Genomic DNA, 12,053 nt, shown 5'->3' with positions numbered 1-12,053 from the left:
TCACAGTAAAGGCCGCCTCTTCCATCTTTAAAGCCAGCAAAGTCGTCCGGGCACGGTGGCTCACACCTGTAATCCCAGTACTTGGGGAGGCCGAGGCGGGCGGATCACCTGAGGTCGGGAGTTCGAGACCAGCCTGACCAAAGTGGAGAAACCCCGTCTCTACTAAAAATACGAAATTAGCTGGGCGTGGTGGCGCATGCCTGTAATCCTAGCTACTCAGGAGCCTGAGGCGGAGGTTGCAGTGAGCCCAGATCCCGCCATTGCACTCCAGCCTGGGCAACAAGAGTGAAATTCCGTCTCAAAAAAAAAAATAAATAAATAATAAATAAATAAAATAAATAAATAAAGGCAGAAGTTGTTCAAGATAAAACTAGAAGAGATGCCAAGTGCTTGCGCCCACCCTCCTCCAGGAGGGCCCCCAACAACGCCCGACCCGAAATATCCCTTGTCCTGCCTGCTTCTTACTGACAACATAATAATGGGCGTCAATTTGTGTTGTTGTTGTTGTTGTTAGAGATGAAGTCCCACCATGGTGCCTAGGCCGGTCTCAAACTCCTGGGCCCAAGCAATCTTCCCGCCTCAGCTTCCCAAAGTGTCAGGATTACAGGTGTGCCCAACCAGGTATCAATTCTTGTATATATGTATTTATTTATTTAGAGACAGGGTCTCACTCAGTCGGCCAGGCCAGAGTGCAGTGGCTCGATCTTGGCTCACAGCAACCTCCGCCTCCTGGTTTTAAGCAATTCTCCTACCTAACTTCCCGAATAGTTGGGATTACAGGCACGCACCACCAGGTCCGGCTAATTTTTGTATTTTTAGTAGAGATGGGGTTTCGCCGTGTCGCCAGGCTGGTCTCGAACTCCTGGCCTCAAGCAATCTACCCACGTCCCCCTCCCAAAGTGCTGAGATTAGAGGAGTGAGCCACCGCTCCCGGCCGCATTAATTCTTGAGCATCAAGCAAGCAACACACATTTGTACTTCGGTTCTTCCTCATTTAGTAATAGAGGTACTATAACTAGCCCTACCGGTTCAACAAAACAAAACCAAACCCTGAAGCTCTGAGGGAAGGTCAAACAGGGAAGGTCAAACAGGAAGTACACAAATGGGACTGGAACCCAAATCTTTGATTCCAGAACTTCAGCTCCTAACTACCAGGTTAACGTACTTTGCCCCTAATCCTAACTCGGGCATCCTAAGACCCGTCTCTTATACTGGATTCTCGCTGCTTTTCCTCTTTGGTTGAATATGATCCGGAGTTTCCCTCTGCCTGGGGTGCCCAGGAAAGGCTCCCAGCGCCGAGTTCGGGTGAGCAGCAACGCAGCATACACAGTAGGCGTACACTCAACACACGCCCCGCCCCGCATAAGCCGCGCCCCCCATGCGCGCCCCGCCTCGCATCCCGGATCTACCCCCGCAATCTCGCGCGTCTTTCCCAAGGCATCGGCTAGGACTGAGCCCACCGGAAGCAAAAGTTGGGGACGCCGGATTCAGGGAGCTGGCAGAACTACATTTCCCAGAGCGCCCCGCGCCCTCCCCGGAGGCCGATTCCCGGGAGCTCTAGAGGGGGTGGATTGGCGGCCTGGAGGGTCTCCGAGTGGCGGCACTGCCAGGGGCTCGCAGGAAGCGGGCTGCAGTCTCCGGGTGGCAGCGTCCTTGTCGTCGAGACTGCGGGCGACTCCCTTGCGCGCCCTGAGCCTCAGTTTCCATATCTGTTAATGGGGGACATTAACCCTCAAGGTTGTAACTCATTTAAGACCATTCATCCAGGCATAATAAATGCATAAAGGCTGCACGTTGAGTCCTCCCATCTGCCTTCTTAACTAGGCGCTCGGGTAATGGAGTGGTGGCAGGTGCCTGCTTTCATGGAGCTTGCCATGAGAGGCATACAGTGGACAAAATTACCGTGAGATGCATACAGTGGACAAAATTGCATGAAGAATTGTTTAATCACATCTTTGGCAAATGTTACCAAGGGGTGTAAAAGAGGGAACCTGATACCTTCAGGGTGGAAGTGACGGTTGAGCAGCCTAGGGTTAACCTGGGGAACTGGTGGGGAGGATTCCAGACAGAAGGAGTGGCAGGTGCAAAGGTCCTGGGGCCGGAGAGAACACGGTGCATTTGAGGGACAGAAAGGAGACCAGAGATTGGGAGATGTGGCTGGAGGGATGGGCAAGGCCTGACCATACTTGAAGTCTCTAGTGAGGATTAAGGATTTTATCCTAGGAGTCAATAGAGCTTGGGGTTTTAAGTAAGATAGCATCGTGATCAGGTAAGAAGCTTTGTGGAGTACACATCTCAGAAAGACTGGAGAGGAGCAGTGAGACCAGCTGGAAGCTCCTGCAGTGGTCCAGAGTTGGGGTAACTAGTGATGGTGGTAGTCACTGACAAGGATCTGGCCAAGATTCCTGGGGCACATTCAACACTGCTTGGTGGTTGATTAGCTTGGGGTGGAGGAGGGAGACAAGGATAACTCCTTTGTAAAACGGAGATGGTAACATCTCCTGCAATAGGCACCATTATGATTAAGAGACAGAACAGAATGTCCAACACATACAGGCTTAATATGTCCTATTTTTGTTAGTAATAAAGACTACCTCTGTGTTCAGGGAAGTGTTGTTTGTAATGGCAAAACCAAAAACAGTCTAAATGTTAGTCAACAGGAGAAGGATGGATAAATCTCACAGAGGCCATGCCAAGCAAAATATGATACAATTGTCATAAATTTTGAAAATGCAAAACGATTCTACATATGATTTACAGACATGTATGCGGTTCGAAGAAATGCTTGGGACTTGGATAAACACCAAATTCAGGATGGTGATGGGGCAAGAGTTGAAGAGGGATGTGATGGGGGGAAGGTTCGGGGGCAAAAACTGCAAGTTTTAATGTGCTTTTTATTTTTAATCTTAGTTTTTATATTTTTATATATTTTTATACTTATTTATATTTTTAATATTTATTTTTACTTATTTATGTTTTTTTTTTTGAGACAGAGCTTTCACTCTGTTGCCCAGGCTGGAGTGCAGTGGCGCAATCTTGGCTCACTGCAACCTCCGCCTACTGGGTTCAAGCGATTCTCCTGCCTCAGCCTCCCGAGTACCTGGGATTACAGGTGTGCACCACCACACCCAGCTAATTTTTGTATTTTCAGTAGAGACGGGGCTTCACTATGTTGGCCAGGCTGGTCTTGAACTCCTGATCTCAGGTGATCCACCCTCCTTGGCCTCCCAAAGTGCTGGAATTACAGGCGTGAGCCACTACGCCTGGCCATTATTGTGCTTTTTAACAACAACAACAAAAGCCATTATTTTGAATTTGTATTCATGAAGTATTAAAACCTAGCAAATGTTTTAATAAATAATCTTAAATAGGCCACGTGAGGTGGCTCACGCCTGTAATCCCAGCACTTTGGGAGGCCGAAGCAGGCAGATCACTTGAGGTCAGGAGTTCAAGACCAGCCTGGCCAACATGGCAAAACTCCGTCTCTATCAAAAATACAAACAATTGGCCGGGCGCGGTGGCTCACGCTTGTAATCCCAGCACTTTGGGAGGCCGAGGCGGGCAGATCACGAAGTCAGGAGATCGAGACCACGGTGAAACCCCGTCTCTACTAAAAATACAAAAAAATTAGCCGGGCGTGGTGGCGGGCGCCTGTAGTCCCAGCTACTCGGAGCGGCTGAGGCAGCAGAATGGTGTGAACCCTGGAGGCGGAGCTTGCAGTGAGCCGAGATGGCGCCACTGCACTCCAGCCTGGGCGACAAAGCGAGACTCCATCTCAAAAAAAAAAAAAAAAATTAGCTGAGGGGCTGAGTGCAGTGGCTCAAGGCTGTAATCCCAGCACTTTCGGAGGCTGAGGCGGGCAGATGGCTTGAGCTCAGTAGGTCAAGACCAGCCTGGGAAACATTGTAAAACCTTGTTTCTACAAAAAAAAAAAAAAAAAAAAAAAAAATTAGCTGGGCATGGTGGCGTGCCCCTGTGGTCCCAGCTACTTGGGAGGCTGAGGTGGGAGGATCACTTGAGCCCAGGAGGCGGAGGTTGCAGTGAGCTGAGATCACGCCCACCGAACTCCGGGTTCAGTGACAGCTAGACCCCATCTCAAAAGAAGAAAAAAAAAATCTTTGGCTGCTTTGCCCGTGGAGTAGTCATTCTTTTATTCCTTTGCTTTCTTTTTTTTTTTTTTTTTTGAGACAGAGTTTTGTTCTCTCACCCAGGCTGGAGTGCAGTGGCGCGATCTCCGCTCACTGCAAGCTCCGCCTCCCGGGTTCACACCATTCTCCTGCCTCAGCCTCCCAAGTAGCTGGGACTACAGGTGTCTGCCACCATGCCCAGCTAATTTTTTGTATTTTTAGTTGAGACGGGGTTCACTGTGTTAGCCAGGAAGGTCTCGATCTCCTGACCTCGTGATCCACCCGCCTCGGCCTCCCAAAGTGCTGGGATGACAGGCATGAGCCACTGCACCTGGCCTCTTTGCTTTCTTAATAAACTTTTTTTGAGGCAGAGTGTCGCTCTATTGGCCAGGCTGGAGTGCAGTGGTGCGATCTTGGCTCACTGTAACCTCCATCTCCCAGGTTCAAGCGATTCTCCCACCTCAGCCTCCCTAGTAGCTGGGATCACAGGTGCGTGCCACCATGCCCGGCTAATTTTTGTATTTTTAGTAGAGACAGGGTTTCACCATGTTGGTCAGGCTGGTCTTGAACTCCTGGCTTCAGGGGATCCGCCCACCTCAGCCTCCCAAAGTACTAGGATTACACAGGCATGACCCAGCCTTCTTGACTTTCAAAAAAAAAAAAAAGCCCGGCGCTGTGGCTCATGCCTGTAATCCCAGCACTTTGGGAGGCCGAGGCGGGCAGATCACCTGAGGTCAGGAGTTCGAGACCAGCCTAGTCAACATGGTGAAACCCTGTCTCTGCTAAAAATACAAAAATTAGCCAGGTGTGGTGGCGGGCGCCTGTAATCCCAGCTACTCAGGAGGCTGAGACAGGAGAATCACTTGAACCCGGGAGGCAGAGGTTGCAGTGAGCCAAGATTGTGCCATTGCATTCCAGCCTGGGTGACAAGAGCGAAACTCCATCTCAAAAAAAAAAAAAAAATTAACCAGGTGTGGTGGCATGTGCCTGTAGTCCCAGCTACTCAGGACGCTGAGGTGGAAGGATCACTTAGGCCTGAGACATGGAGGCTGCAGTGAACTATGATTGAGCCACCACATTCCAACCTGGGCAGTAGAGCAAGACCCTGTCTCAAAAAGAAGAATAATAAGAATAGGAAGAAGAGGAAGAAGAAAGAAGAAAGAAGAAGAAAGAAGAAGGAAGAAGAAGAAGAAGAAGAATGATCTAGCACAAGTGCCAGTGGTGCAGAGGTTGAGAAACCTGGTCTATCTGTGAGATGCATTCCTAGAAATGCAACGGCTGAGCCAAAGGGTGTGTGCTTTTGAAACGCCGTAGATGTTTCCATATTGCCCAGGGCTAATCTTAAACCTGGGGATGTGCTGTGACGTGGGCCCGTGTCTCAGCCAACTCAGATGTTGGCTGTGGGTGGTTTGCGTGCCCACGGGCTCCGGAAGCTCCCCAGTCCTGGAGTCAGCCTCGGGTGTGGGTGGAGAAGCCGGTTTGTGAATTCAACCAGCAGATCACTGTAGGGCAGGCAATGCAGGGTCCGTTCTGTTCAGTCAGCAGCCGTGTTCTTATCACCTGCCGTGCACTGGTGTTCTTATCACCTGCCGTGCACTGGATGCAGGGATGAAACTGACATACCTCTGCCCTCACTATGTTTCCAGCCTAATGGGGGAGACTGACCAGGAAACAAACCAGCTGACACACGCTCAGAGGGGGCAGTGAGTGGGTTGTCTGGGGAAGGCAAGGAGGGCTTCAGGGAGGAGGTGACTTTTAGTTGGAACAAAACTGCTACTCATTGTTGTCATTTGTTGAAGGCTCACCTTGCACCCAGCTTCCTAGATTAGAGGGGTAGCCCTTTCTTTTACCAAACTAATGACTAACATAGCTTTGGCCTCCATGGTGTGGGATTCTGTGAAATCCATTTATTTTCTAGCTTTTTTTTTTTTTTTTTTTGAGATGGAGTCTCGCTCTGTTGCCCAGGCTGAAGTGCAATGGTGTGATCTCGGCTCACTTGAACCTCTACCTACCGGGTTCAAGCGATTCTTCTGCCTCGGCCTCCTGAGTAGCTGGGATTATAGGTGCGCACCACCATGCCCGGCTAATTTTTCTATTTTTAGGAGAGACAGGGTTTCACCACGTTGGCCAGGCTGGTCTCGAACTCCTAACCTCAGGTGATCTGCCCGCCTCAGCCTCCCAAGTGCTGGGTTTTCAGGCGTGAGCACCACGCTCGGCCTATTTTCTAGCTTTCTGGAGAGCCCCTGGGCTGTGGAGCTCACACATTCTGCAGTAGGTCCCCCACCCTGGACCGCTGCTCCATCTTGATCATGTAGCCTCTGTCTTCGTGCCATTTCTCCAGGTTGTGGTCGGCATATCCTAGGGAGTATTTCATTTTGTCTGAACAACGGTGCTGTGTGCTTGGTACCATGATCCCCATTTTATAGATGAGGAAAGTGAGGCAAGGGGAGTATAAGTAACTGACTTGCCTGCTGGGATTTTCACACTGGCATTGCCAGGCTCCACAGTGGGAGCTGTTTGCTGGCCATGCTGGCCCCTGGGGCAGGGGAATGAGGAAGGTGGGGGATGGTGGAACACAGAGATCAGGTAAGACAGCCAGAGAGCAGGCCACAAAGATGGGGATTTTGAAAGTGTTCTTGGCCTGTGGGCCTAGCCTTGGGCCAGGAGTAAGGGGCTGGGACAAACAGGAGAGCTGAATTTGTAACTTGGGTCTGGCTCTGCGGCAGAGGGGGCTGGTTGTCCAAGCCATGCCTTCCTAGGCCTTCAAGATTCCTAGGGCCTTGGGTCTCACATTATGCAAAAAGAAGGCTGGGTGCTGTGGCTCATGCCTGTAATCCCAGCACTTTGGGAGGCTGAGGCAGATGGATCACTTGAGGTCAGGAATTCGAGACTAGCCTGGCCAACATGGTGAAACCCCATCTCCACTAAAAAAGACAAAATTAGCTGGGCGTGGTGGTGGGTACCTGTAATCCCAGCTACTCGGGAGGCTGAGGCGGGAGAATTTCTTAAACCCGGGAGGCAGAGGTTGCAATGAGCCCAGATCATGCCACTGCATTTCAGCCGGTGCGACAAGTGAAACTCCATCTCAGAGGCTGGGTGCAGTGGCTCATGCTTGTAATCCCAGCACTTTGGGAGGCCGAGGCCAGTGGATCACTTGAGGTCAGTTTGAGACCAGCCTGGGCAGCATGGTAAAACCCCATCTCTACTAAAAATACAAAAATTAGCCAGGCGTGGTGGTGTATGCCTGTAGTCTCCAGCTACCTGGGATGCTGAGGCAGGAGAATGACTTGAACCCGGGAGGCGGAGGTTGCAGTGAGCGGAGATCGCACCATCGCTCTCCAGCCTGGGCAACAAGAACGAAACTCCATCAAAAACAAAAACAAAAACAAAAACAAAACAAAACAGAAAACTCCGTCTCAGAAACAACCACCACAAAAACATACTTGGTTGGCAGCAGTGGTAATCCCAGTGTTTTGGGAGGCTGAGGTGGGAGGATCGCCTGAGATCAGTTAAAGACCAGCCTGAGCAACCTAGCTAGGCCTTATCTCTACAAAAAAAATTGTAAAAATCAGCCCATCAAGGTGGTGTCATGCCCATAGTCTTGGCTACTCGAGAGGCTGAGGCAGGAGGATCGCTTGAGCCCAGGAATTTGAGGCTGCAGTGAGTCATGATTGCGCCACTGTACTCCAGCCTGGGTAACAGAGTGAGACCCAGCCTTTTTATTTGTGGATAGCTCAAAGAAGTCATTTACAAAATGCCTTTTGTTTTCAAAGCACAGCTTTTCATAAAAAGCAAGGCTCACATTTAATAGATGCTCTGCTACACAGGTGTGTGTTGAGAGCCACTGGGGACTCAGGAAGCCCAGGAGCCCCGGGACCAGCCGGTGGTCAGGACTCATCGTCAGAATCGTCATGAGCCCCGCTGCAGACCTTGAAGGTCCGGGGTGTGGTCAGCTGTCCCGGGGAGGCCGGGGCCAGGTTCACCCAGCCGGGCCCGCGGGGCAGCAGGTGGCTTTCATTGAGTCTGACGACGCGGTAGTTCTCATAGTGGACGTTGTGGGTTATGTCCTTCAGGTCTTGGAGGTGGGAGCTGGGGGACCGGAGACGGTCAGACCCGATGGTGGTGTCCCTAGGGCCCCTAGCCCCGGGGCTCCCCACACCCTCACCGGATGAGCAGGTCTCTCAAGAGAGGAAATTCACAGTGCGCCATGTTCTCCACTGCAAGACATGGGACTCAGTATGGGCGCTGCTTAGTGAGCACTGAGAAAGTGCCTACTGTATGCACCACCTGACACCATTTCCCTTAACCCTTTTCCCACATTTCTCTTTTTCCTATCCTGCCTTCCCTTTGTTGGTTCATTCATTCATTCATTCATTCGTCCACTGTTGTGTCCCCAGTGCCTGGTACAGGCGGCTCCTACAAATAGCTGTAGAATGAATGAATCCACCAATCATTACTGTATTATATGTACAGTCGGTCTCTGTATCCATGGGTACCCACTGCGGGACTTGAGCATCTGTCGATTTTGGTATCCCTGGGGGTCCTGGAACCACCCTCTGCAGATAGCATGGTACGCCTGTGTGCTATATGATAGGCAATAGTATATTTCTGGCTGGGCGCGGTGACTCATGCCTATAATCCCAGCATTTTGGGAGGCCAAGGTGAGTGGATCACCTGAGGTCAGGAGTTTGAGACCAGCCTGGACGACATGGTGAAGCCCCGTCTCTACTAAAAATACAAAAATTAGCCAGGTGTGGTGGTATAATCTGTAGTCCCAACTACTTGGGAGGCTGAGGCAGGAGAATCGCTTGAACCCGAGAGGCGGAAGTTGCAGTGAGCCAAGATCGCTCCACTGCACTCCAGCCTGGGTGACAAAGCAAGACTCTGTCTCAAAGAAATAAATATACATAGTATAGAATATATATATATTTTTTTTATGAGACGGAGTCTCACTCTGTTGCCCAGGCTGGAGTGCAGTGGCGCCATCTCGGCTCACTGCAAGCTCCGCCTCCCGGGTTCACGCCATTCTCCTGCCTCAGCCTCTCCGAGTAGCTGGGACTACACGCACCCGCCACCACGCCCGGCTAATTTTTTTGTATTTTTAGTAGAGACAGGGTTTCACCGTGGTCTCGATCTCCTGACCTCGTGATCCGCCCGCCTCGGCCTCCCAAAGTGCTGGGATTACAAGCGTGAGCCACCGCGCCCGGCCTAGTATAGAATATTTCTAATACGTGTAATAATACATCATCTGGCCGGGCGCAGTGGCACATGCCTGTAATCCCAGCACTTTGGGAGGCCGAGGTGGGCGCATCACGAGGTCAGGAGTTTGAGACCAGCCTGGCAACAAAGTGAAACCCTGTCTCTCATAAAAATACAAAAAATTAGCTGGGCGTGGTGGCAGGCACCTGTAATCCCAGCTACTTGGGAGGCTGAGACAGGAGAATCACTTGAACCCGGGAGGCGGAGGTTGCAGTGAGCCGAGATCACGCCACTGCACCCCAGCTCGGGTGACAGTGCGAGACTCCTTCTCAAAAAATAAAATAAAAAAAAAAATAATAATACATCAGGGGCTGCATCCTGGCTGCCCCTCCTGTCTCACTTTCCCTAGCTCCCTAAGGCGGTCTCCTCTCCCTCCCACCACAATCGCCTTCACTGTGCCTCCCCCACCTGTCCTTGTCCCGTCAGCTCTATGGGGACAGGGACCCTGTCAGTCCTCCCTTTACTGTGCACTGCAGTAACTGCACATAGCGGTGCCTGATACACAGTAGGCCCATCGTAATTTCCGGTCAGCCACTAGGGCAGCCTTGGGTATTGGGCATTGTGCCAAATGGTGGTTCTCCCCGCTCCAACACCCTAGGAAGTTGATGCGCTGTGATGCCCACTTTACTGTGAGGAAAGCGAGGCCCAGAGGGTCCGGAAACCTGCCCACGGCCTCCCAGCTGGAAAGAGGGACCATTCCCCAGTTCTCTTTGTCCAGTGGGCTTCACTTTTCTGTGCCCTGTGATGGGTGCTAAGGTTGCCCAAGGCATAGGGCTGCTCTGGCTTCCAAACTGACCCCACCCGCATCCTACCCAGGGGCCCCACACTGACCTTCAATGATGCCCCACTTGGTCTTCCGGCCCAGGACACACCTCCCGTTCACCAGGTGCTCTTGGTCAGCCCCGACCACAGCAAAAGGGATTCGGTCCTGGGAAAGAAGAGACAGAGACGGGAGGATTGACTTCGCTGGGGAGAAGAGAAGTCAAGGCACCCAGGCAGGAGAGGGGAGTCCTATCCTTTTCGAGGAGGGAACATAGTCGAAAGTGCACAGAATTCCCAAGTTCAAAGACATAAAGTCTAATTGGTGCCTTTGGCTGAGTGAGGTAGCTCTTGCCTGTAATTTCAGCACTTTAGGAGGCCGAGGTGGGAGGATCACTTGGGCCCTAGGAGTCTGAGACCAGCCTGGGCAACATGGTGACACACCATCTCTGCAAAAACTAAAAAATTAGCTGAGCGTATAATCCCATTATATTATATAGCGTATTATATAGCTCATGCCTATAATCCCATAGCTCACTGCAGCCTTGACCTCCTGGGCTCAAGTGATACCCACGCCTCAGTCCCCTGAGGAGTGAGGACCATAGGTGTGCACCACCATGCCTGGCTACTTTTTCAACATTTTTAGTAGACATGAGTTCTCTATGTTGCCCAGGCTGGTCTCTAACTCCTGGGCTCAAGTGATCCTCCCGGCCTCTGCCTTCCAAAGTGCTGGGATTACAGGCGTGAGCTGCCACACCCAGCCTGCCTGTCTTCCTGTATATAAAGTTTTATTGGCACATAGTCAAGCCTATGAGTCATTTTTGTCTATGGCTGCTCTTGAACCATGACATCAGAGTTGAATCATCGCAACAGAGACCCTACAGCCCAGAAAGTCTAAAACATTTACTACCTGGCCCTTTGCAGAGAAGGTTGTTGAACCCTATTGTAAACCCCAGTTGTTTACTTGCTCATGGCCGGAAGCAGAAATTCAAACTTGTAAACTCCGAGGTGACATATATGGGTTTGTTTTTCTTCTGAATTCATCTGTGATGGGGAATAATGTGGATGTTGATAATATTGGGCATGGTGGCTCACACCTGTAATCCTAGCATTTTGGGAGGCCAAGGCAGGCAGATCACCTGAGGTCAGGAGTTCAAGACCAGGCTGGTCAACATGGTGAAACCCTGCCTCTAGTAAAAATAAAAAATTAGCGGGGTGTGGTGGCGCATGCCTGTAATCCCAGCTACTCAGGAGGCTGAGGTGGGAGAATCACCTGAACCCAGGAGGTTGGAGGTTGCTGTGAGCCGAGATCCTACCACTGCACTCCAGCCTAGGCCACAGAACAAGACCCTGTCTCTGCTGGGCACGGCGGCTCACGCCTATAATCTCAGCACTTTGGGAGGCCGAAATGGGTGGATCACAAGGTCAGGAGATCAAGATCACCCTGGCCAACGTGGTGAAACCCCATCTCTACTAAAAATGCAATAATTAGCCAGGCGTGGCATTGTGCGCCTATAGTCCCAGCTACTCAGGAGGCTGAGGCAGGAGAATCGCTTGAACCCAGGAGGCAGAGGTTGCAGTGAGCGGAGATTGTGCCACTGTACTCCAGCCTGGGTGACAGAGGGAGACTCCATCTCAAAGAAAAAAAAAAAAACCTATCTCATAAAAAAAAAAAAAAAACATTAAAAACAGAACAAACAAAACAAAACATTGTACAGTACAGTGGTTTTTAGTATTTGACCAGGGTTATGCAACCATCATCTCAATCTAATTTCACGTTTTCATCACACCGCCCAAAAAAACCCCATACCTTTTAGCAATCACCCCCCATTTCTCCCTTCTCCACAGACCTTGACTACCACTAATCTAGTTTCTGTCTCTATAGATTTGCTTATGCCTATTCGGGAC

General features: G+C 50.9%; 1 protein-coding gene across 2 annotated transcripts in view; it reads right to left on the bottom strand.

Annotated features, from left to right (window-relative positions):
* Positions 1-7,798: 7,798 nt before the first annotated feature.
* SEPTIN12 (septin 12) overlaps positions 7,799-12,053 on the bottom strand; it is a 10,802-nt gene continuing 6,547 nt past the window's right edge. For both annotated transcript variants that reach the window (XM_032144604.2, XM_058433909.1), the window contains exons 8-10: positions 10,218-10,314; positions 8,293-8,344; positions 7,799-8,216 (exon numbers count right to left, since the gene is read on the bottom strand). In XM_032144604.2, the coding sequence (XP_032000495.1) occupies positions 8,015-8,216; positions 8,293-8,344; positions 10,218-10,314 (351 nt within the window). In that variant the 3' untranslated portion in view covers positions 7,799-8,014. The remainder of the gene's footprint in view (positions 8,217-8,292; positions 8,345-10,217; positions 10,315-12,053) is intronic.

The sequence above is a fragment of the Hylobates moloch genome, unplaced genomic scaffold, assembly GCF_009828535.3.
Source record: "Hylobates moloch isolate HMO894 unplaced genomic scaffold, HMol_V3 SCAFFOLD_23, whole genome shotgun sequence".
NCBI lineage: Eukaryota > Metazoa > Chordata > Mammalia > Primates > Hylobatidae > Hylobates > Hylobates moloch.
This window is presented reverse-complemented; position numbering and strand designations above follow the sequence as displayed.